We start from the raw sequence: 26,585 nt of genomic DNA on the forward strand, positions 1-26,585 counted from the left end.
CTCCATGCCTGTCTTTCACTAGTGCATTATTCCCATCACATGAAACACTGCCTGGCACATAGTAGGTGCCCAGTTAATATTTATTGAATGTAAGGGCTACTCATTCACCAATATTTGGCTCAGCACCCCAAGGGAGTATGGACCTGTTGCTTTGGAATGGGTGCTGTGAGGTCAGCAAGTCCCATGCCACACACACTAAACTAAGAGAGAATCTGTGCAATGTTCCTGATTGGCTACTGCACCAGTCCCAAAAGCAGCTTGATGCTCAAGTGATGGCCAAAAACTGCAAAGGAAAGGGGGTAAACCCCAGCTGATAAGTAGAAAACTATACCTGTCTTGATGAGGAGAGTTTGGGATATTACTACTTGGGTACAAAATGGAAGCAGAAAGTAGGACAGGTCCAAACAGGTGATCCATTAAAAAAAAAAAAAAACTTGCTGCTGATGGAAACTTAGAGAGCAAGCTGCCTCTCCACACAGGTCCTGCTTGCTGTCATTATTCAGGACAATGAGAAGAGGAGAGGTGCCTCCGCAGGATTTCCTGGGAGACAGAGATGGGGAGAGACAGAATGAAGAAGAGGCATTTGACAGACTGGCCATGGAACCAGCCTTTTCACATGGATTAGATGGAGGACTGAAAAGCCTGTTTTTGCCTACACATGCTCAGCTCTCTCTCCAGTAAAAGAATATATAGAAAGCAAAATCTCAGAAATACAAAGAGAAATTGCTGAAAACATATTTATTGTGGGATGTTTATAATATTTTTCTTTCAGAATTTGACAGTTCAAGTATATAATTAAGATAAAGACATAGGGATTTGAAAAATACAATAAACTATATATTTTTTCTCTTTATTTCTGTAACACAAAAATTAATCAGATATTGATTAATGGCATTAAAGAAAATTTTGATAAACTTTCCAAAGCAGAGATCTTTTTACTTTAATTCATTCAAAAAACAAATCAACAATAACAAGATTTTTAAAATTCTCTTATTATTGGGAAATTAAGAAATCTCTTCCACATAGTTCTTGGCTCAAAGAGGAAGTCAAAATTGAAACCTCAAATTCAATATCCTAAAGGAAAAAGACAAAGCATTATATCAAAACCTATTGGACACAGCTAAAGCTATGTTCAGGGGAAAATGTGTAGCCTTAAATGATTTTATTATTTAAAAATAAAACAAAGCAAAATATACAAACTCAAAACTACCACAACATATTTGGAGCAATTTGCATCTTATTTTTCCTTGACTATTGAGAAAATGACTAGGCAGATCCTAGCATTTCCATTAATTTTCAGATTTTCTTCATTTGAACTATTTTCCTTTTTCATTTCTTCCCTTTGTCAGTGTCACAGTGAGAACGAATAAAGCGATCCAGAATTTGTCTGTCTGAAAAGTACAAAGGAAAACAGGATGAAAATTTCCGTGTAAGTATTTAAATGCTAAATACAGAAATTCCAGGAAGGAGAAAAATATTTCATAATAGTACTAAACATACAAATTTGATAAAAGACCAAAATAGTCAAAGGCCATTACATTTAATACCTAAAGAGGCCCTGTTGCATAAGTATTGATTAAGAAGGATAAACTTAACATTCAAGGGTTAAGCAGGCTTCCTGGACAGACCACGGATTTTAGAACCAAACAGACTTAAGCTTCTGTGCTAGCAAGTATTAGCAAAGCATTTACCCTTTTCAGTTCTTCCTTTCCTCCTCTTTGAATACAGGTAGCAGTACTCACCTTGCACAGCTGTCAGAATGGATTAGGGACGCTGTGTGTGAAGAACCGAGATGGTCCCTGGCCCATCAAAGACACAGTAAATAGTAGTCTTATCCTTTTATTACTGGGTGCAGAGGAATATACAGTGATTTTAAACAATAGAGATTATGATTCCAAAAATATCGTAGAAGCTGGGGCTGTTTCCTACCCGCCAACATTGGTAGGCTTTGCTATCCTTTAGCGATAGCTGTTTGGCTGTGGGAAGGCCCTTCATGTGCCCAGCCTCCGATTCCTCATCTGTAACATGCAGAAGTCTTGTCTGGTTCTGAACCTAATCCTAATCCTATTTACGTATTTTTTTAATAGTACAGAGTGGAACTGTAAAACTTTGCACACTCCCAGCAACTGTCATCTGTGCAGCCAAAACAAACAAGGAGTGAGAGTGCGGGAGATGTCATGTTATCATGTTCTGTGTTCACGTTACCTTGCTCATGTCACAAATGCCAGCTGAGGGCCATAGATCAGGGATGTGCGTGTGTGCATGTATGTGTGTATGCGTGTGTGTTCCTGTTTTCTCTCCAATTATAGTTCCATTTATTTGTTCTTATGATCTTGTGTTTAATTTTTTTTTTTGAGACAGTCTCAAAAAAAGACAGACAATGCTGTTGTCCCAGCTAGAGTGCAGTGGCATCATCATAGCTCACTGCAGCCTCAAACTCCTGACCTCAAGCGATCCTCCCACCCTGGCCTCCCAGAATGCTAGGATTATAGGCAAGAGCTACCACACCCGGCCTTTGTGTTTAATTTTGAACCATCCCTGCCCTTCTCCATACTTGACTCCAGTGTTTATTAACTGAAGTACACTTTTCATAAAGTGAAATGCACTGATTTTATGTGTGCAGATGAACTGACACTTGTCTACCTGTGACGCACACCCGTATGATGATATAGATCCTTTTCACCGTCCCAGAAGACCCTTCAGGCTCCTTCTCAGTCAATACCGCCTACGCCAAGACAGCCACTGTCCTGATTTCTTTCATCATAGATAACATTTGCCTACTGTAGACCTTTTCAAATAAATGAAATCATACAGAAGGTATTCTTTTGTGTCTGGCTTCTTTTGCCCAGCATGATGTTTTTGAGGTTCATAACGTTTTGTTGTATACATCAATAATTCATTCCTTTTTATTGTCGAGTGGTATTTCATTATGTGAATATACTACGGTTTATTTATCCATTTTCCTGTTGATGGAGATTTGGGTTGCATCCAGTTTGAAGCTATTAAGAATAAAGTGGTTATCAACATTCTTGTACATGCCCTTCTGTAGACATATGTTTTCTTTTTTCTTGGGTAAATACTCAGAAGTGGAATTTCTGGATCACAGTATATGTTTAACTTTATGCGAAACTGCCAGAACTGTTTCCAATGTGATTATACTATTTGATATTTCCACCAGCAGTGTACAGGGGTTTCTCATTGCTCCCCATCCTCAACATTTGCTGTTGTCAGTCCTGTTCATTGTAAGCTTGTAAGCATTGTCTCTCTTTTTAAACTTTATACTAAAGAATTTATTTTAAAATAAGCAAAAAAAAACATATCCTTTCTTCTGATACCAAAGATACCAGATGAATCAAGCTTGGCATGAATTAGTAAAAAAGATGAGAGTGTGTGTGAAAAATTTAAGGTCAATTTAATAACTGTTCAGGAGGGCTAGCAGTTGCAATTCAAATGCCACCCCTGTTTACTATGTATAGACACAGATTCATGCCCTCCTGATGTTGTTTATGCTGTTCTTTTTGCCAGGCATGGTCCTGCTTCTCCTTGTCATGCAGATTCATCTTTGAGACTTAAAGGACACCCCCTCTGAGCAGCCTTCCCTCATTCCCTGCCCACCCCCAGGGTTGGGAGAATCTCTCCCAGGCTTCTACTATACCCAAAGATTATTTCAATTACAGAGCTTATGACATTATAACTATGTGTCTGTCTCCCACACCAGACAATGAGTTTCCCAAGAAGAGGGATTTTTTTATGTATCTTTGTATCAAGTGAGCATTATAGGTATTCAATCAATGAAGTTTACTAAATGAATAAATAAATGGATTCTGACTATTGAATCACAGGCGAGGAAGAAATGCAAATTCACGGGATTCACAGCTGGAGAAAGAGATGGGGAGGGAGTCAGAGCTGAACAAGTTCACAGAAAACTAGATTTCAGATCATTTTACCTTTCAAGTGGGGGCAAAGTGGGCCGACGACACAGTCTTTACCAACAGATAACAAGTGGCCTGAAGAGTCAGCTTTTGGGTGATCTGAATCAGACTAGGGGATTAAAATAATTTTGCAAGTAGAATAGCCACTGAAGACATCTAGTTCAATCTCCTCAAGTTATAAATAAACTCAATGCCAAATAGCAGTAATGCACAGAATCAATGGAAACTAAAGGTTTGCCTCTCCTCCCTTCCTCTCTAGCTTTATTTTTTGTCTTCCTGAGTTTTCTCTAGTCCACCCCCGCCCCATCTCCCCGCCGCCCCTCACCCCCTGACTTGGCCATTATGTGAGGGGAGGCCAGTCCTTTCCGTTCCTCCCTCCCTCTTGCAAATTGACATGTTCTGGGCTCCCGTTCCATCTTGGCCTACAACCTATGAGGGCTAATCCAGTAAAATAATTTCAGCTGAGTTGATAATAATTCGGCCTCATACATCTGCCAGGTTTCTTTTATTCTCTGCATAGGCGCTCAGCCACAAAAGCACTGCTGAGATATTCACCAGCTGAAAAGCATTAGTGTCATCCCTGACATTAGAAAATGACAAGAGGTTTGGGGCATAAGAATTCAAAGGGAACCTCCCATTTGCTTGTCAGCCTCTCGCGTAGCTGGCACTGAGGTGTGGGCTGCTCTAAAGCAGAGCTGGGAAAGAGAAGCCAAAACCCAGGGGAGGCAGATGCTGTATGAGCCAGGTCGGCACCAGAGAGCAGAGCTCTGGGCATGCGCCTTTGGGTGCCTCCCCCAGTGCTGCCCTAAGGGAACAGGAAAACAGGAGGGCTAAGAAGAAACGAAACCCAGCCTGCCCTAAAGCTACCTTGTAGGCTAATAGTTCATGTCTCAGCAGCTGGGGAGGAAAGTCCAATCGGGTGGAGAGGTGGTGTTTACCTGGAAGGTCAGCTTACCTAGGTACTTTGGACAATGTAGATCCAAGTTGAACAGAGGCTGCCAGAGCACTCTGGGGAGTCCCTAGGTCACCTGCTAAGGCTTGGATTACACCTGACACGCAGCAAGGGACAGGGGTGCCCACAGCCACCAGGGTTTCCGCGAGGGCAGAGAGGCAACAGCTGCATCTATACTGCAAAGTCCTTGGGCAAGTGGGAGCATCTGCTTGGGGAAGACAGAAATATTCTTTCTACAGGGCCCAACAGTTGTGGCTTCTAAAGGTAAAACAAGCTCCTTTTGAAATGCAGAGGATGATTTTACACACAGGCGCCAAAGCTGAGGAGCACAGGAAGGCAGGCTCAAGCTTGCTGCGGAGCTTTGGCTCGGCCTGTGGGAAGACAGGGCCGGCAGACCTCGGAGCCTCTCGGTTTCCTTCTGAAGCATCAGACTGGCCCAGAGGCCTCTGCTGCGAGCAATGAGCCTCCCAGTAGAAAGTACCTACTTCTGCTTCTGCCTCAACGTGGGGTGAAACATCTGCTCCTTGCACTTTCCCGAAACCCAACACTAAAGCTCTTTTAGGGGTCTTTAGGCCGTCAGCCCTCAGTCTGTGAGGGCGGAAAATACCCTTTTTTCCCCAACACACACACATGTGCGCGCGCGCACACACACACACACACACACACACACACACACACACACACAGACAACTCCCTATCAATCTTGCCTACAGGAGGTTTCAGTCTTGCTTGGGGCAGGAGATCCCAGAGAAAAAGGTTTCAACAAGGATTTCAGAGAAGAAAGTTCTTCTGATTGTGGCTGGGGACAGCAAGCAGGGGCCCAAGAGAGTAAGGTAGGAGACAGAACAGTTGGAGGGCTCCTGCGTAGCTGGTGGAAGTCCTGAGCTTAAACCTCATCACGGGGCACAAAACAGGTTAGTGGCCCCATATACCAAGAGTGCCAGGTGAGGTTCAGGGCATGATCTGTTGGGTGCAGGAAGAAATATTAGAACCTGTGCTTCTATTCGCTTTTTACTTCCTCCTTTAACAGTTTGTATGTTTTATAATGTACGTGAGACATTAGTTTGGTGGCATACGAATGCACTTTATATAAATATATACATCTGCATGGGGCTCTGTGCTCGTGCGTGAGGAATGGGGGCACGCGATCCCACCTCCTCAAACTCTTTTATTCTCTGCGGTGACACTTTGCACACTCTCAGTTACACTGACTAGTTGCCCCGAGATGCTCCCAGATCTGTTCCACTCACTCAGTCCTGAACTGGGATAAGTCTTTGCCACGTGGAGTGACGCCACACCATCCTGAGAACGGCATTTGCCCTCTTTGAGGGTGTGATACATGCAGAGTCTCACGTACCTTAAAAAGCCTGTCACCAAAAAAGTACCAGTCGACGGGAAATAAAATTAAACAGAATAAAACAAAATGATGAGATAGCACAATCACCCACTGGAGAAAATCAATTAGCTATAAGAAAAAGAGAAACAACCACCCTGGAGCAATTCAACCACAGGCAAAATGAGTTCAGGAATGAGTGCAAAGCCCTATGTCTCCTTTTTAGTAAGTGGGAATATAGTCACCGGGGCCTCTTTACAGAGAAATTTCTTTTCAGTGGATTGAGGTTAGCACAACACTATGAGGTATTTTTTTTTTTTTGAGGCAATATTTTCCTTTTTGTGGGCATTCAGCTCCAGCGGCTAGAAACTGGAACAACTTCTATTTAGCATAAAGCAATGGATTATGGTCCACAAGTGCATGAAATAGGAACTCAAGGCCTCGTCTTACCTTTGTAGGAAACACTCTGAAGGTACTCTTTGACTTGAGAGGGAGTAAAGGAGTCCAAAAGCATCAAGAAATCCAGGTGTGCTCTCTCATAGTCGCTTTGGTATGTGGTCTGCTTCTGCGTGCGCGCTTGATTCCACAAGTAGCTGTGCAGCACGGACGGGACTGTGAAACACACAGGGGACGGGAGACAGTAACCCAAGCAAAGCATCCTTGCCCTTGTCGTCTGAACGCGCCCCTGACAGCCCTGAGCCCGACCCGGAGCTTAATTGGCATCCTTAATGATACCGGAAACGAAGGTGCCACGTGAAACAGATTCATGCCATGACTAGGGTGGGCCAGACCCACTGGGACTTCTGGACTGTGGCTGTTGGAAGTGGCAGTGATAGGGGACAGCAGCCAGAGGGTGAGTTTGCCCACCACATTCAGAAAAGAAGTGCTCCATCAACCAGATTCTTATGCAGCTCAGCGTGCTAGGATGGTAAAGGAAACCAAAATATTTCACCCCAACATGTTTTGACATATTTTGAGATGGTTGTTCAGAAGGCCTGCAACCAGAAGTACCGTTGCAAAGCTGGCTTTTGTGGGGGAGATTTGCATCTGGAGAGAAAGTCGGCACTGATGCAGCCAGGCTCTGTCTGGGTCCCTCCCTTGTGTGGATCTAGGGGAGATTAGCTGAGAGCCTGGTACCTTTAACGGTCTGAAAGAAACATTTACCATCCATTCTCTCCGAGGGCTGCTGCCTGTGAGGTTTCTTCTACATAACGAGACCACCTTTGCTAGCCAGGCCTCCCGCTTCCCTCCCCCCGTAACCTGTTTTGCCAAGCTCAGAGCCCACCTTCTTTCTGTAACCTTAACATGCTATAAAAGTGACAATCATCTGGCCATTTCTTTGAGCTCTGATATTTTGTATGACTCCCCTGCACATTAATAAATTTGTATGCCCCTTCTCCTTTCACTCTGCCTTTTGTCAGTTGATTTTTCAGCAAATCTTCAGAGGGCAAAGGGGAAGGGTGTCCTTGGCCCCTACAATGGTCACATTCACCACCTGCTTCATAAACAAAGGCCCTCGTAGAAGCTTCTTCTTTCAGGACATCTCCCGTGCAGGCTTGGGAAGGCACACGAAGAGGCCACCTCCCAGGGACCCAGGCGTCTCTGAACGAGCAGTTTGGAAGAGTGATGGTGTTTATAGTGAACACTCATTTTCCATTCAGACTCATGGGGGTATGAGGTACAGGCAACCCCCAAATCGAAGTGATTACTTATATTTGGCTCTGAATATTGTTCACTTAATGTGGGTTCTGATATTCATGGAACTATGATGAAAAAAAATAATGAAGACATGATGTGAAAACCTAATTTCTCCAACTTGCCCCATCCTTGTAAACCTTAAGAATGCCTTCTAGTTCCAAGTGTGCCCTAGAAGGGGCCATGGCCAAAGTGGGGGACTACATTGTTGAGGGGATTTGATACTACACCCTGAAAAGAGCATTTGTAGGGTTTGGAAGAGAGAAGACTTAGAAGGCACATGATAAGGTTTTCAAAGAATAATAGATTTTTACTATTAACTTTCATGGCAAGAAGTAGAACCAATGAGTACAAGTTTAGCAAGGAATATTCCAGCTGCTACAACTTTTTAAACAGTTGGAGATGGGACACTACTCTGAAGTGTGTACACAGGGACAGTATCATCAGCAAGGACAGGGTGGAGGAGATTCACATGACATGAGCCTCGAGACGAGGTAACTTCTAGGCTACTTTCTGCCCCCAAGATGCTAAGCTTCTATTCTGCGATTTTTATCTCAAGTGCTACTTGACCCCAACTCCATGCCAGGAATAAATCATGTTTCAGATGGACACCAAGTTTTCCTCTTAATCAGTAGCTTGGGGGTGGCTTGGGCATGGAACTGTAAAAAACTTTCAAGGGGTGTACCATGAGGATAATAGACAAGACTAACTGCTTTCCACCTACTCTCTTATTCTGTCATTTTACAGTCACTGTGTCCTTCCTTTTACTTCATAAGGAGGAAGTGTCTCCTAATCCCAGTCACTGCTTCTTCTAGGCAGAGACTGTACTCATTTCGTGGCATAAGCCATCAGTCTTCTTCCAAGATGTACTAGCTCCGTGGGTTTAAGGGTGGGAGCCATGGTGACAAGGTTTCAATCCCATGCAAGACCACTGGCTTTTTCTGTGACCATTATCGAAGTTGGCTGCCAGGGCCCTCTGCACTGAGAAGTCTTGGAGCCAGGACTTAGGATCTATGAGGGTTGTTTTAAAAACTACAGGTGTACTCACCTAGACCTTGGGAAGCAATTGGCAGGCTCGAATAGCAACCATATTTGAAACTGAAATCCTGAAACTCGGGAATTTTAGCTGGAATTTGGTAATTCCGTCGAAATTCAGTGTCTAGAGGTCGGGGAAGGAACTTTTTCCATTCCAGAGACACCTGAGGACTTTTCTTAATCTTATGAGCTGGGGTGGGGGTAGAAACAGAAGGCAATAATTACTTGTAAGCTATTTTAAAGTAGCTTTTCGCTTCCATTTTGCTTCTGGCAGTAGCTTCCAATTTATCATACTAAAAAACCCACTCTTCTTGTATTTAGAGGAACAGTCACTGTACTTTTCATGGACACCTCAACCAAGAAATAATTTTCTGCTTTATCAGTCACAGGAAGTATATGCTCAAACGATTCGACGTAGTTTTAATGAACATATTTGTATGGCAGCGAGGAGTGTTCGTCTGTTCTGCTTGGTGGGCACGGGAGGTACTAATCACTCCCCCGGGTTTGCCTAGTCCCTGGGCAGAGGGGGCTTCAGAGTGAGCGATTTGTGATAGGGTTGCCATATAAAACACAGAATGCCCAGCTAAGTTTGGATGCCAGATAAACAATGAATACTTCTTTAGTGTAAGTGTATATGAGTACTCATTATCCACTGTATGTCATTATTCAGATTTAACTGGGCATCCTATATTTTCATTTGCTTAATCTGACAGCCCTAGATGGGCTGGTATATATCATCCCCATTATCTGGGAAAGAACCATTCAAAGCTTATCCTTCACTGATGGAGGGTTAGGTAATATCATTGTCATTAGTGGACAATAGTACTATTATTTCTTTGAAATATCCTGCTAAAATGTATTCATTAAATATATCATCAGTAAATATCTACGAAGCACTGAAGTTAGTTCCACAAACACTAACAGATTAGAGAGGAGAGAGTTACAAGCCATCTCTCTCACTTGGAATGAGTTCACCCCTAACTCTTGCTGTAAAGCCTTAGTTCAGACCCACATCAAACAACATCATCTTTATTCAGAAGGATTAAGATGTTAAAAACATGGGTTTCATGAACAATGTCCAGACAGTGCAAATTACTATTGACACTGAACTCAATTATCTTCCAAATTAGTTTTTCAAGAGATATTTTAAAAGTAAATTCTAATATACATTGTATGTCCAAAGATCGTTAATGGCATCTACTGGTATACACTATATATCAAAGGATACATAATTGTATCTACTGCCACCTGAGAGCATTTTTATATTGATTTTTTAAAAATAATTTCTGCCAGACCAGCAGAGGAGGAGAGGGTTCCACTACATGTGGCCTCTTACTTTAGATGACCTTGGAGAAGAGGATGTGGGTGCTCAGTGGTCCTCATTAGTGACCTCGTAAACTGCCCCTAAGTTGACAGTTCATAGGAGGAAATTGTAGGGCTCAAAATCAGGGAACCCCTTAAGATATTTTGGAAATCATCTGATACTGTTCTTATAATTTCCATCTATAACTTAGTGCTATGGTTTGAATGTGTCCCCCCAAAGCATGTGTCGGAAACTTAATCACCAAAGCAACCGTGTTGGGAGGTGGGGCTAATGAGAGGTGATTGTATCATCGTCCTCATGAATGGATTAATGCTGTTATTGTGGGAGTGGGTTAGTTATTGCAAGAGTTGTTTCCTGATAAAAGGATGAGTGTGGCTCCCTCCCTCTCTTTCTCACTCTCACACTCTCTTGCCCTATTACCTTCTGCCACGGGATGATGCAGCAAGAAGGCTCTTACAAGATGCCAGCACTATGCTCTTGGCTTCTCAACCTCCAGAACCAGGATCCAAATAAATTTCTGTTCATTATAGATTACCCAGTCTCGGGTATTCTGTTACAGCAGCACAAAATGGACTGAGACACTTGTTTTTTTATAATTTACTAATAGCTTTACAGGGAAAACCAGATATCCATTCAAATACTTAACACATATATCTCTATCTTTTCCCTAGGGCTACCATTCAATAGCAAATGTTTTCAGTTTCTGTATGTGTTCTGTGCTGTTTGCCAAGGTTATAGATAATTAAGTCATTGTTCTACCTTGAGACAAGTAGTGTGATTAGAAAGATATCTGCAGGACAAACAGATGTGGGATGTGATACATCTTGCAACCATAACACTGGGAACTGTGCTTCTCTCGTGGAGATAAGACATCAGAATCACCCAGGAAGAGTTTCTCAGAATATAGCTGCTGAACCTCATCCCAGACATTGAGAGTCTCTAGAAATAGGCCCCAGACACTTACCCTGTGAACAAACTTCTCATGTGCTTAGGAATCACTGACTCAGAGTTTTGAATAAGATGATGGAGAAGCCCTGAGACTGAGGGGTTGTGTCGGGGAAGAGGAGGAAGACAAGGACTAAAGGCAGACACAGCGCAGGGCTCTGATGATAGGTCGGCATGGAAGCAAACAGTCCCCAGCGTGTCCATGCAATGCGGTCTGGCTGGCAGAAGGGTGGGGTATGCAGGGAGGGGAGGAGTAGTTGAGGGTGAAACAGGAGAGGTAAGTTGGGGCCAGGCTCCGAAGGCTCTTAAACACCTAGTCCACATGCACCAGGATGGACCCGTGGAGAAGCAGGAAGTTGGAGATGAAGATCCAGAAAAAGCAAAACCAGGGCCTGGACTTAGCGTAAGTTCCTTTGAAAACAAAGACTAAGTCTCACTCTTTATGGATCCTCAGTACTTATCAGCAATAGACCTCATTAAATATTTATTAAATTAATGAGTGAACAAAAAAACACCCTAGAAACATAATTGTTATGGATTAGCAATTAATATCTGAACCGCACTCCAGTGACTGCCTGTGTGATCTATGCTTAAGGTAACTCCTAATAAACGGTGTACTGTTCATTCCATAGTGTGGGCTTCATTCTTCTCAACAAAGGAAGGCTTTTATTGTCTCTATATACTTTCACGCTAATGAGCTCCTGCACACGTTAGTAAGAAGAGAGGTTCCTGATATAAAGGGATCCAACCAACACCTGAACCCTCGCAGTGGTGCTGAAGTATAGGCAGAAATAATAACCATGACTCAGTGAACCTGACCCAAAGACCCTTCCAGGGGGCCATCCCTGCTCCCCAAGAGCTCAGCTCCCCCTGTTTCTTTTCCACTTGATAACTGTGATACTAGAGTGGTTTAGCCCAAAGAAAGAAATCGGCCCATTTTAAGATTGTGCATGGCATCTGCAGAAAGGCCCAATCTAAAAGTAAACTGACAGCAAGGACCATTCGAAATCATTAGGAGCAAAGTGGGCGGCCAGAGAAGGCTTCCAGGATAGAAATGAACCGACGCCTGGACTTGAGTTACGCATGGACACGGGCTGAGTGAAGGGAGGGAAGGTGGTCCTGGGGCAGAAGCAGTGTGTGCGGATGACACGAGGCCGCAGGAGGGGTGCGAGACGGGGGGGCGGCTGGGCGCTGGGTCTCGTGCATGAGCGTGGGGACTGGCGAGGGAGAAGGCGGGCGGCTGGCCAGGACTCATGTAAGGCAAATGCCTTTACCCTGAGGACAACGGGAAGTCACTAAAGGGTTTCAAGCTGTAGAATGACATCAAGTTGCCCATCTGGAGACTCACTATGGCTGCAGCACAGATGGCGGCTTTGAGGGCACCACACTGGTAAGGGGAGCTGGAGTGGAGATTGCCAACGGAGAGACGGGGCGCCCGAACCCGGCAGGGCGAGGGAAGGGAGAGACGCAGACAGAGGCAGATCAGGAGGGAAAGTGGACAGGTCCTGAGTGGGGGATGGTACTCTGCCCAAGCTGAACGGACAACTTTGATTGGCAGCTCAAAAACGTCTTTTAAAAACACTGGCACATCAAATGTTTCCCTACGACCCTTAATGTTTATCAGCAGTTATAGAGGTCTTTCCATCCCATATCCACAGAGCTTGAGAAAAGGCACTTCCTATATAGTCTGTCCATCATTCAGCAAATAGTTACTGAGCTCCTTCTGTATACCAGTCTCCGCACCCGGCCCTGAGGGAATGGTGGCCTTGGGGAGCTTACTGAATAGTGGAGGAAAGAGCAAAACGAAAACAACAGAAAACAAGAATCAGTAACAAATGACTTCAAAACAGGAGGTTCTGGAAGGAAACAAATGAGATGGTTGCAGGCCTCTTTGGATAAAATAGCAAGGAAAGGTGGCACAGAGGAGGTGGTTTCTAAGCTGGGGTCTCCAGAATGACAAAGTGGAACCACAGAAGGAGCTGAGGAAGAGCCCTTCAGCAGTGAAATGCTGGCCTGAACACTGGCCAAAGTGGGGAAAGAAGTTGGCATCTCTCTGGTCTACGTGTCTACTTTTATACCAGTACCATGCTGTTTGGGTTACAATAGCCTCGCCACGTAATTTGAAGTCAGGTAACGTGATGGCTCCAGATTTGTTCCTGATGCCAAGAATCGCCATCCCTAACTTGCACAAACTGTCTACCTGCACTGATTCCAGCACAATCTATCAGATGCGTGTAGCCACAGTCCTCTACCCCTTATAAAAGCCCCTACTCTCTATTAGTCGGGGAGATGGATTTGAGGCTGCTTCCCCTGTCTCCCAGCTGAGGTCATTCGTATTAAAAATTCCTTTCTTCCTTGGCAATTCTCATCATCTCAGTAATTGGCTTTCTGTGCATTGAGCAAACAGCCCTGGGCTGGAACCCCCTTGCAGTTTCAGAAACATTATCTACTCAAGTGCCCATGCCACACCCTGCTGATTGTGCCTCCACCTGCATTGCCCCTGCCCTGCATCAAACCACCTCGCTCCTCCCTGGGCTGCTCTGACAGCCTCCTGCTGGCCTCCTTCCTCCAGACTGGGCCACCTCCACTCTTCACTCCACAGCCAGATGTGAGGCTTCTAAAGCCCCCATCTGAATGGTGTCACTACCCTCGTAAAAACCTTTTAATTGCTCCTGGGATAAATCCAAACTACTTGGCATGCCCTGCCAGACCCTTCCAGACTGATCCCATGGTGGTCTCTTCTTTCAGCCCTCCCCTCACCCTTGGCTGTTCTACTCATGCTGAAGTTCTTACAGTTCCTCAAATATTCCTCTAGGCATTCACAATCCAGCAACAAAACTCTCCCCTTCATCTTCGTCTGGCTAATTCCTCTTCCTCCTTCAGGTCCAGGAAGGGAAGCCTTTTCTGACCTCAACCCCACATTAGGCTGATCCTCCTGTGCACCCCCTGCAACCCGCATTTCTCGCAAGGTTCACCTTTTTGTACCTGGCAGTTCTTGTTTGCAAAATTGCCTGTTTCCCTGTCTACACCATGAGTTCCTTGAGGGAAGAAACCACACCCATGCTGCTCGTCACTGCTTCTCCAGTGCCTCTCACATGACCACGGGGAAAAGAAAAGCAAACATGTTTACCTTCTGCTATGTTCACAAAGTCTCTCTGAGTAAGGGAAACAAACTGATTTGATATCGCTTTCTTAACTTCTTCCATTGAAGCTGGGAGTATCCAATGGGGGCAGCCCCTTAATGTTGTCCTTTGTTGACCTTGAGGTAGTGTCCACATAAAAATGCCCTATAAATGCAAAGCAATTTTCAAGAAAATCCATATGGATCCCGATGGAGTCGAGAACATGAGTATTCACATGTACACGTGTGTTGAATCCTTTACGTTCAGCTACTGCGCTGAAGTTGCCTGCGAGCAGGAGCCATTGGCTTACCAGCTGTAACGCAGGTACTTTGTGCATTTCTTTGACTTTTCATATTGATGACAAGAAAATGAGATTGAAAACTTCAAAGAGTTGTGCTTCAAACCAGAAATCTCCTACAGACAAGACCAGGGGAGGAGAAAACCCACATTAACTCTATCTCTGGCCAGACGTTCCCAAGGAGCACAGACAGCGGCTGCTTGTCCCTTGGGAGACCCAGAGGGAAACCTTGCCTCACGCAGAGGCCTCAGCAACTTCCTCAGGGACAGGCGAGGGCGAGCACCTTCTCCTTTTCACCCGCAAAGAGGTTTCATTGTTATAAAACTTGCAGCTGCCACCTGTCTTTCTGTCTCCCCTCTTTCTCACGACCTTGCTTCCTGAAGCCACCAGCCAAGCGCCTGCACAGCCCCCCACACCAGCTCCCGGCCACCGCACCTGCACTCGCTGTGACGGGAGAGGAGCCACACGTGCTCCCAGAGGGGCCCAGCCACACCTGGGGCACTAGACCCCAGTCGACTTGTAAACTAAACATAAAATCCTAACCCCCTGCTGACTGAACGGATCCCCTCTTGGCCAAGGGGACTCCAGAAAGACCCTAAAACAGTTCTTGGCCAACATTAATGTTAAAACAGAGACCATACGACTAACAAAACAGAATCTTGTGACAATAAGATGCTAAATTATTAACAGGGCCTAAAGCCATGCGGGACAAGAGTTAAGTCACACCTGCAGGCCATCGATTTGTTTAACAGATCACTTGAGTCAGTATACCTTGGTTTTTCTCTGATTAAAGGACTTCCTTATCTTAAAATATTCCAAGCCTTTAGACAAAACTTTGTTTCTTTAACTAATTACAAATCAAAGAATCTCTGAACCCACCTATAAGCCCTTGCTTCAAGACGTCTCACTTTTTCAGGCCAAACCAACACATGCCTTCCATGTATTGATTTATGATTTTACCCGCAATTCCTATCCCTCTACAATGTATAAAACCAAACTGTAACCTAACACCTCAGGACCACCTGCTCAAGATTTCTTGGGTTGCTCCCCAGGCCATGGACACACACACGGTCAATAAACCTTGGAATAAACCTCTTTAAATTATTTTACAGAGCTTCCATTAACATACTGCAGCAAAGCACTCCAACAATTTCACTTCTCTCTTGCAGCTTCAATTTCTCCCTGCCTGGTGGGTCATTGCCATTAGTATCCAAGCATGTCTTTATTTCTCCTCCCTTAAAAAGAAAACACTCTGTTCACTCTAATTCCCCCTCTAGTTACTAAGATATTTCTCACTTTCCCTTTACATTGAAATTCCTCAAAATCATTATGCCTATTCACTGCCCCAAATATGTCTTTCAAAACTCATTTAATTTTCAGGTTCTCTTGCAATCCTCTTTTTTCCTTCATAATTTATCTACTGGAGAAACCAATTATAATTTATCTATTAAAGAAACTGTTTGATGTATGTGTAGAGGTTCCTCTGGTCTGGATTTTGTTGATTGCATACAGTTCCTCTGTTCCCTGTATTTCCTGCGAATTGGCAGCTGGATCCAGAGACTCAGATTCAGATTCAATACCTTTGACTAGACTGTAAGTGGTGTTTGGCAGGACTGCAGGAAGCACTTAATATATGGTTGTTTCTTTTTGTGTGATGTTAGCAGCTATTGATGTTCAAAACCTGGATTAATAGGGCCTGCAGTCTGGCATGTGAACACTCATTGGCTGAGAATACACAGAGCAGTCTGCCATGCTAGCTCTCATTGGCTGAGAACACACAGGGCAGTATGCCATGCTAGCTCTCATTGGCTGAGAGCCTTCGATAGCACTTAGAAGGGAAAATTATATGTTTGTGTGTATGTGTATGTATACATATATAGTATAACATTGTCATCAACTATTTCACATTAATTTTAAAATATTGAAGAAAATATTTAAGAGGTAAATAGGTTATAATGAATGGATGTCATAAGGAACCAAGTTACATGGGTTATGTGTGTATGACTCCAAAGTCTGTATCTCCAGCTCTTCTCTCTCTCACAGGCTCCAGAGCTGTATATCCAACTGCCTCTTGGATATATCCTCAACCAACATGTCTTCAACTGAACTCACATTTTCCCGTGTCCTTCCCCACCAAACCTGGTCATCCACCATATTCCAGCTCAATAAACAGCATCAGCATATGCCCAGCTGTCCATGTCAGAAGGATGGATGTCATCCTTCCCTTTTTCCTCTTCCTTAGCTTTCACATCCTTATAGTCATCAAATCCTATCCATTCTACCACCTTATCATCTATGAGATGCATGCAGGTGGCTCCAGCCCAGGTGGCTCCATTCCAGGTGGCAGCTAAGTAAATGAAACCATTTACTACAACTAACCATTGCCTTTCATGATGGGAGAAGGGTAGACAAACCAAGGAAACACAGAGGGAGGACTAGTTACTTCCATCTAGGGGAGAAGGGACTTAGAGATGGCTGTCTTTGAGCTGAGCTTTGGAGAAATATAGAGGCTCCCTTGGTGGACAGGAGAAGGGCATTCTAGATAGAGGCAACAGAATAATAAAAGACCTGGAGGTTTGAGAGTACACAAAACTTAAAACCAAACACAAGTGCTTATACACACCTATCGTAGCAGCACAATTCAAAATAGTCTCAAAAGGTGGAAACAACCGAAATACCTATCAACAGATACATGGATAAACAAATTGTGCTATGTCCATATAATAGAGCATTATTCAACTGTGAAAAAGAATGAAGTGCTGATACTTGCTACAATATGATTGAAACTCAAAAGCAGGCTGAGTGAGGAAGCCAAGCACAAAAGGTGACCTATTGTATGATTCCACATGTAAGATACCCGGAATAGGTAATCCACAGAGAGAGAAAGCAGACTAGTGGTTGTCAGGGGCTTGGGGTTAGGGGAGTGCGGAATAACTGCCTAATGGGTATGGGGTGTCCTTCTAGGGTGATGAAAATGTTTTGGAAAAAGATAGAGGTAGTGGCTGCACAACAACCTGGATATACTAAGTGCTGGTGAGTTGTTCACATTAAAATGATTGATTTTATATTATGTGAATTTCACTTCAATTTTTAAAAATCTTTTAAAAAAACCCCTAGGGGATAGAGAAGTGGTTAGAAATAAACGTGAGAAAGTAGACAAAAAATAGTCAAAGAAGGACTGTGTATCCTATGACCATGGAAGATGAAGGGTCTTTACAAAATATTCAAAGTCTCATTCTTAAGGGTCATTGACACGTTATTAAATCCAACAGGTATACAGGTGTTATCTTACTTGATTGGGGCGAGACATGTGGCTCCTGGTTCCTCTTGCAGTCCCAGGGTTGATCAACTCTTCTTTAGAATATGCTTTCCAGACGTACTCATCATTGTATTGTGTCTGATTGGGAATAGGGTCACTAAGTGAATATGTATATCCTAATCTTCTGATACCTTTTTGACTATAAAAAAAAAACAGTGGAAATTGGAGTAAGAGATTAAATGTCAAATTTCACGCTAGTGCACACGTCAGATCATTTTACTCATTACATTTTTCAAAGATTGGCTGGCTTAAGACTTGATGCCAGAAATAATTTAATTTCCAGATTCCCTTGAAAGGAAACAATCTTATATTTTAGGATGGCTCTTAACAAAAGTGTGAAGACCTAAATTGAAATTTTAAAAAATAACAATCTGAAATTTATTTTGTTCATTTGTTTTTAAAGACCTGGGTACTTTCCCATACAAACAATGCTTTGTTATATCCAAATAGTTGATGAAGAAAAGTTTCACCCTACAGAAGTATTCTAGTTGATAAAAAGAAGAAATATAAGAAGTAGGCTATCACTGGATTGCAAACCTCATGAGACAATGTGTCTAGGCAATGACCAACAACGTTCACTCAAAGCTCAAAAGAGGGACCACCAAACATCATGCACTTCTGAGTAGATATACACAGCACCACCTATTAACAATTTTTGCCAAAATACAAAACCCAAATCAGATGAAGTCTTCAGAATGTTGGATTACAGCAAATATATGAAAAGAAGAATATTTTAAATGACATGATGGAATGAAATCAAAAAAATCCAGAAGAACAATCCTGTTTCTTCAACAAAGTAATTGTCAGAAAAAGGAGGAACTCTCTTTATTTTTATATTAAATGAGGTAAGAGACATCATAACCAAATGTAATATGTGGACCTTGTTTGGATTCAATTCCAAACCAACTGTTTTTTTTTTAATTATGAGGCAATTGGGGTAATTTGATTACCGATTGGCTATTTGATATTAAAGAATTGGTTTTTTCAGGTGTGATAATAGTATTGTTGTATATTTTAAGGCATCCTTATCTTTTAGAGATACATAAAAAATATTTAAATTTGAAATGCTACAATGCCTGCAATTTCCTTCCACCTAATCCAATGGAAAGTTTGGGTGGAAGGTGTGGATGACTGTATCTATGCATTGATGATTGCCATAGCTGGGGATTCATTGTATATTTGTGTATATTTAAAATATTTCCTACTTACCTTTTTTTTAAAAAAAAAAAAAAAAGAGGGCTGGGCAGATTCAGGTTATGTGTGTAAGACACAAACATCTGGGAAGTTGGGAACATCTGAATAATTGACTGTTTTACTATCGTCCAGTTGTAAACTGGAGATTTTCCCAAGGGGACACAACACAGCTTTAAAAGAATCAATTTTCAGATCTCAAAATTTCTCAATATATTCTTTCCTAAGAACAAACCTGGCTGAGAACAAACCTGCATATGTACACGGGTTCTTTCTTTCCCATACCCCTTGCCTAATTCTCCCTTGCCCGTTGTACCACAGGGTCTTTCTCTGGTGCATTGCCTCGAGACATAAGCCTCCAACCAGGAGAGGGGTGCCACGCGAAGGGAAATGTGATTTCAGGGAGCCTCCTTGCAATCCACATTCCATGCACTTGCCTGGAGCTGTGGTTTCTCAGGGTCCTACGAATTTCTGCAGGGAGTGAAGGGCTGTGCTACCCCCAGGGCCCTACAGCCTGTGTGGGGTGTTCTGGATTGAGGTGTGTCGTACAGCTGCGTGGCTGGGAGAGGCGTCTGGTTTTCCATGTCCTAACAATTACAAAATGTTCATCCCTCTTTAGGGAGAGGCCTCTGAGAGAAAAGCAGAGAATGTAGAATGCTTAAAATGGCTATTTTCCTCACATATTTAAAGATGATGCAATCTTTGGCTTTGAAAAAAATCCCTAGGACATGTCATGAGCTGGAAAGAACAGCATCTCTGAGTGGGCGAAGCAGGACAGGTTGGTGCTGCTGATGACTTTAAATGTAACTAGCATCTTTTCTGAGACCCCAAATTTTTGAAGATTCACTAGACAAAACTGGTAAATCAGAAACATGATTTTTTTTTTCAGATTTTGTATTCATCACTCAATAAAGTATTTAAACCTTATTTGTAATCCAATCACATTATGAAATATTTACTCCAACATAGCCAGTCGTTATTTTATTTTATGTTGTAAAGTATTTAATAATGCATGCAAGTCTATGCTGGCTTGCCAGACCAATCAGTTTTCACCTTGAATAACTTTCTTTCATTGAATACTAGTAAATATTTGATTTGATGTTTAATTAAATTAACAAAATTATTTCTGGGTTTTTTTATACATGATTATTATTAATTATTCCCAAAAGTCAAACACCAGAGTCCTATATACATGAGAATATATTTAAGTAACATTATATTTTTTACCACACTCCTCAACTGATAATTTATACATTTAGCTACGCATTTCATTGCATTATTTTTGTTACTTAGATATAATTAATCATATAAGACCTGAATCTTTTTATACTTCTCCTATTTTTAATAATTTTCTCTAAAATATGCATTCCATAATTCATTTTTCAGTAGTTTTCAAAATATTTCTCAAAACGTAGATTAACATTTATTTGAACTGAAAATGTAGTCAGATATTGACAGGAAATAAGCCTTATTTAACTCATTGGTTTGACAACAAGGACTGATTTTGCCAACTAGGTAAAGATAGTATAAACTATATAAGACAAGTCTTCAGCTCCAAGATTTTTTTTTTTTTTTTTTTTTGAGACAAAGTCTCACTCTGTTGCCCAGGCTAGAGTGCTGTGCCATCAGCCTCGCTCACAGCAACCTCAAACTCCTGGGCTCAAGCAGTCCTCCTGCCTCAGCTTCCCGAGTAGCTGGGAATACAGGCATGTGCCACCATGCCAGGCTAATTTTTCTCTCTATATATTTAGTTGTCCATATAATTTCTTTCTATTTTTAGTAGAGATGGGGTCTTGCTCTTGCTCAGGCTGGTCTTGAACTCCTGAGCTCAAAGGATCCACCTGCCTCCGCCTCCCAGAGTGTAAGGATTACGGACATGAGCCACCGCGCCCGGCCCAGCTCCAAGATTTTGATAAAAATATGTTAAAGTATGTGCTGATAAAGCCTTTTATCCAGAAAGGAGATTGTATTAGAAAACATTTATTAAAATTAATGCTTTCATTTTCAAAGTCATTTTTGATCATAAAATATTGAACAGGTTGCCTCCAAGTGAAAGAGCAACAGGCACAATTTAATAGTAATTTGTTAAGATGTGCCTTTTCAGTTTGTTTCTCAGAGAGTGAGATAGGGACTAACTCAATAAACAGATGGCAAATCATCTCATTACTGGCTTTTGATACAATTGAAGGGGTACCTAAACGAAGTTGTTACCAGATCAGTCATTAAAAATCACCTTGGGATTTCTGGCATATGACTCAGAACGAGTTCAGAGTGTTGAATGACATTGCAATACTAAAACTCCTTTCATTCACATCTACTTATATGTATGCACAAAGTTTCTCAACATTAGAATCCATAAATTGAAAACAAAAGAGGACCAGAATAAAACTTTTGCTGAATGCAGTCTCATTATAAAAATAACAGCACTCAAAACTGGATACATAAACTAATTAAATCCAAAACTGCCTCATTTATCTCATTAAGATGCAGCTGCAAAAAATGTACTTTTTGTATTTAGTAATTATCAACATTTGTAATGTATTTGTTGCTTTGAGCAACTGTATACTAAAAATAATCGTGATAACTCAATACTTAGGGTCACATAACATGTTTAAAAATTAATTTCAACTAGTATACTAAAATAGTTGCAAAGAAGTATAATAGAGTGATCAATAAATTGCTTTCAAACATAAGATATATTACAGCAGGAAAAAAAGTCTGTGGAGGAAGTGGAGTGGAAATGAGAGTTCAGGAAGAAAAAGGAATGAAATAAATTATCTGTCAAAGAAGAGCTTGTTTATTTATTAAAAGGATCATGGCAAGTATTAATATTAATTTGCTAAGGCATTTAGAGTACTTGTTGGTTATATTTAAAAGTTTTATTTTAAAATGTCAATATTTAGGATGGGCTGGAAGTTTAATCTTTTAAATTAAATCTTTTAATCAATTTAAATTTATGTTGAAACTTTTAGAGAGCTTTAAAAATATGTTAATTTGAAGACCACTGACCTAGACTCCCTAAGTATCTATTTGTGTTTGGCTGTTATCCCGAATGTTTCTCCTTCAATGACGCAGTCATCTACCTGGCATATGCATTACAGTCAGATCACAAATCTCCCAGTGAAGGGCGATAATGGGACTGGGTGATTTCAGTAACTCAGAAATCTGGAATCCTGTGGCCTTGCACTTTTTGGAAGCCTATCATATATTATGTAGGAAGAAAAATGAATGAAAATGACTAAGTTCTTTGTGCTAGTCACTGTCCTTGTCCGTTAATTGTGTCCTCTAAACAGCCACCTTAGGCAGGCATCATCATCCCCATTTCACCAGGGACAAAGCTGAGCCCCGGATGGCCCGTTACTTGTCTAAGGTGGCAGAGATGATAAAGGTCAGAGCCGCAAGCTGAGGACAGAACCTATTTCTGCCAGACTCCACATCTATGGTCTTGCCAATACTCTGTTCCACGTCTCAATAATTTGAACTTTTAAAATGTCTCAATAATTTGAACTTTTAAGGTAAAAAGAGCCAACAAAGATTGGAAACAATTCACAAAGTGAACACAGGCAATTGAAGGCTCTCCATGCTGATTTCACACCGACTAGTGATGCAATGAAAGATGAGATGTTCCCTCATCCTGCTCTCACCTACTGATGAGCTCAGAGAGGCAGCTGATGTTTAGAAGTTCCCACTGCCCTTGGCTCAGGTGGAATTGGAGGAGAAGCTGCAAGCCAGCAGCAGTGTCTGCGGGAGCAGAGGTAAGGACAGGGGGACGGTGGCCCTCTTCCAGCTTCCAAGACTGGTGTTGGTGATGGTTGGGATAATGAGCCTTCACTCATCCACACAGCCATTCACTCAATAGTCACTGCCTGCCTACTACATATTAGGGAATGGATTCAATTCACACTAATGTTCGGGTAGCACAATCCTATTAACCTATCTAACCGGATCTATTGTAAGCCATGACACACAGTAACTTTATGAAGAACCAGTGTGACAATTTTCTGATTTTCTCCTGGGAGGTTTGGATACTGTTTGCAGGAAGCACTCTCACTGATGCTTGGAGGAGGGCTGTGCCCACGATCACTCCTGCCCGAGTGCAGTCTTATGAGCCTTCTCTAATTACTCTCTCTCTTTGTTCTGGATTCTGAATAATAAAAGACAAGTGAGCAAATGAAAGTGCATATGTCAATCCAGCTGCAATAAGGATCTACCGCATCAAAGTAGGCACTACTCCCACTTTAGGTGTGAATGCAGTCTTCATCGTGGTAGCGTAGGAATCCCAGCTGGTATCACCTGCTGAAAGTACAAGAAAGCAGTCTGAAATGTGGCAAGCCAGAATATTTTGATCAAACATTGTTTTAACCACCAAAATAATTTTGAGAGGGGAAAAAACATTTTGAATAAAAAATTCAGAGTCTAAGGAGTAAAGGCCAACTAAAGACCTCTCCTAGGAAAAAGGAGAAGCTCAACTTAATTATCTGGGCTCCCCTCCAATAAAAAATAAGCTTATCATTTTGCCTGAGTATTCATTCATACATGCTGTTTTAAAGAATTCAAGCCATAAAAACAAAAAGAAGAAAGTAGATCATTTGAAATTCTATCATCTTAAGTGACCAAAATTTCATGTGTCATATTAGATAAACCTATACATCCGTGGGATGATTTTACACACGGATCATATCAGACACGCCAGGCTGGACACCCTCTCACACCTTCCGTTCCTGGTCCACTGTCATCTTCCTCCCAGGTGGCCCATGTTAACAATTATGCCTGTTTCCCTCTGTACTTGCATACGTGTGGATGTAATCATATGCAGATTTATGTACACACATATAAACACACAGACATACTGGGTTTTAGTTCTCACCATTTTGTTTTACAAAAATGGGTTCATATTACACAGTGTCCTTTTCTTATATCTGTCACTAACAGTGTCCTGTGGAAAACCCCTCAGGCTCATCTCAGATTCATTCTTTGTAATGACTGTGCAAACTTCTGCAGTGTAGCTCTTATCTAAAGCCAGGAGAGTGGGGCGACCCGCAGGAGAGGGAGTAGGTGTAGAGGACAAGTCCCAAGGCTGGGGCCAGGGGCACTCCAGTGTCAAGAGGTTGGGAGAGGAGGGGGCACGTGAAGGGTAGAAAAGAATAGTCAGTGAGGGGAGGAGGGAACTGGAGCCTGTGACATCCTGAGAGCAGAAGGAAGAAAGGGAGGGAGGGACGACTTGCAGCAAATGCTGCCAGAGGGTTCCAGAAGGATGCCGACTGAGAATTTACCCTTCGCCAGATACGAGCAACAGCACAGTTTTTCTGCCCCAACCTCCCATTGTCCACAAAGTACCACCAAATTTCCTGAAAACATTTATTCTAAATTTAAAATTCAGTCATTCTCTCACTCTTCATATCTGGGAGTTACCTGTTGCTTTTCACATGTCATGAGAAACTGGGTTGAAACGTCTCTACTTTCTAAATAAACAATGCTGTCTAGGATCTGTCACCTCATCCCTAGAATACCGTAGCCACCTCCTTGCCTGTTTTTGTTCCTCCTCATGTATCCTATTACAATTGCTATGAAGTATCTCTCTTCAATTTCCCAATATTCTTAAAAGCTATACGCACTGCCTAGCACAGAGAGCGCTGGCCAGATATGTACGGTTCCTGTCACCTGGGAACGTCTTAACGTTCATCTGCCCATCACTCCCAACCAGACCATGTTTCTAATTGAACAGGCTCTCCTTTCCAGCCCGGGTCTGCTCAGCTGTGACTGTGACCCACGGCCTTCACCCTGGTTCAAGTCCCACCTCCGCCTGGAAGCTCCGCAGTCAGAGACCTGCAGCCTCAGCCGCCTGTATACCCCTCTCTGCACCTCGGCCTACGCACGCTCCCGGGTTCTGCTCTCTGAGCCCACTCTGCCAGAAATGACACGCAAAGAAAGATGAGATGTTCCCTCATCCTGCTCTCACTCACCCACTGATGAGCTCAGAGGCAGCTGATGTTTAGAAATTCCCACCGCCCTTGGCTCAGGTGGAATTGGAGGAGCAGCTGCAAGCCCGCAGCAGTGTCTGCGGGAGCAGAGGTAAGGGCAGGGGGACGCCGGTCTAGAACACCCTGTCTCTGCCTCAGTTGAGCCTGTCCCTGGGAGGGAAGCAACACCCTAAAGACGTAAGCCCCTTTGCCCAGCAGGGCGCCTTCCCCAGGACAGACCCCAGCCCGCCCTGCAGACCGGCGGGTCCGCCGTCTTACTTGGCCCAAGCCTGTGGCCGCATAGAGGAGGGTCGGGAGCCCCGGCCGCAGGCTGTGCCATTGCGCTCAGGAGGCAGTCGCGGGATCCTGGCTGGAGCTGACCTTGGCCGGGCCAGAGGCTGGCAGCGGCTTTGTGACGCGTCGCCATGGAGACGCGGGTCGGTTCCGCAGCCTGAGCCAACTGGAGGTGCCGCTGGGAGGGGGCTGACCCTGCCCGCCCAGGGTTGGGGTGCAGAACGCAGAGATGTGTTTCTGATCACATGGATACCTTACTTCCAGGTATTTGTGTAGTTCTGGCAATGAGCTCTCCCGACCACTGTGCTGTGTATTTCGGGAAGAGGAGCAAAAGGGGACAGACTGAAGAGAAAGTAGTAGTGTCAGATTTTCCACTGCAAATTCCCACCCATTCATAACTTCCAGCTTAAGCAAATGTGGGCAAAGTTGTCGTGGATCCTTGCAGTAAACAGGAGCCAAGCAAGAAGACAAAAATCACAATAATCTGCTGTAAGGAACTAGAAGCAGTTGCTGTGCTAGTTTAATGCTATCAAAAGTGTCACCTGGCTCAAGAATTAGGAGAGGGAGCAGAGGGTGCTTGGAAACAGGCAAGGGAAGGAGGTTTGTGACATCTTCCTCCGCACCAGGACGTGCCTGGCACCAACCACAGTGTTCTGTGATTGTCAATTTAATTGTTCTTCTGCCCCATGTGTCTTTCACCCCCATGTAAGAGTTTTCATGGGATGATGAGGGTCTTTTATTTTCATACCTTGGCGACTGCCTGGTAAGTTGATACAGAGTAGGTGGTGAGTAACTACTGAATGCCCCGGGTCAGACACAGCTATCACCCACATGGGTGGAAATGGAAGACAGGAAATACACACTGCAGACTGCAGGCAACATGTTTAAAAAGCAAGTTACAGCAGTTCCTTATAAAGCGGTTATTCTAATTTAGGACCTTAGGTGAACAGCCAAGTGTAACAAAAGAGGAGTTAATCAAAGAAGACAGAAAAAGCATCAAAGTAAGCATCCCAAATGTATATGCAAGGAATTTCTTAAACATGAAGAGCTAAACTAGAATCTTCTAAGGGCAGAGTCCTATCCATATAATGGAATGAATATAACGCATTTTAGACTCTCAAATTTGGAAGCAATGAAGGGTGGAACACATGAGAAGGCACGGATGTTATTAAAAGGAACCAGTCT

The 26,585-nt window shown here is 42.9% G+C and overlaps 1 protein-coding gene across 4 annotated transcripts; it reads right to left on the reverse strand.

Moving 5' to 3' along the window:
* Positions 1-1,224: 1,224 nt before the first annotated feature.
* Positions 1,225-25,524, reverse strand: TEX26 (testis expressed 26). 4 transcript variants are annotated; one of them, XM_045566760.1, is made up of 7 exons: positions 25,488-25,524; positions 23,358-23,439; positions 17,929-18,094; positions 14,347-14,503; positions 8,961-9,137; positions 6,668-6,829; positions 1,225-1,391 (listed from the first exon to the last, which is right to left on the reverse strand). In XM_045566760.1, exons 2-7 carry the CDS (start codon positions 23,405-23,407, stop codon positions 1,330-1,332), a joined length of 774 nt encoding a protein of 257 aa, XP_045422716.1. In that variant the 5' UTR covers positions 23,408-23,439; positions 25,488-25,524; the 3' UTR covers positions 1,225-1,329. The 4 variants fall into 4 exon arrangements, with proteins under 4 accessions (XP_045422716.1, XP_045422715.1, XP_045422713.1 ...); XM_045566759.1 differs by lacking the exon at positions 25,488-25,524 and adding an exon at positions 25,386-25,481; XM_045566757.1 differs by lacking the exon at positions 25,488-25,524 and adding an exon at positions 25,386-25,481 and having other exon boundaries at positions 23,358-23,442.
* Between the last annotated feature and the right edge of the window lie 1,061 nt (positions 25,525-26,585).

This window comes from Lemur catta, chromosome 13 (genome assembly GCF_020740605.2).
Source record: "Lemur catta isolate mLemCat1 chromosome 13, mLemCat1.pri, whole genome shotgun sequence".
NCBI lineage: Eukaryota > Metazoa > Chordata > Mammalia > Primates > Lemuridae > Lemur > Lemur catta.

Excerpts from the sequence above, each read along its gene's own strand:
- TEX26 (XM_045566757.1), bottom strand. The coding sequence starts at position 25,446 with ATGGCACAGCCTGCGGCCGGGGCTCCCGACCCTCCTCTATGCGGCCAC. Across the intron at positions 6,830-8,960 it reads AATTGCTTCCCAAGGTCTAG|TCCCGTCCGTGCTGCACAGC; the intron begins GTGAGTACACCT and ends TGTGTTTCACAG. Across the intron at positions 1,392-6,667 it reads TCAGAGTGTTTCCTACAAAG|ACAGACAAATTCTGGATCGC; the intron begins GTAAGACGAGGC and ends TGTACTTTTCAG.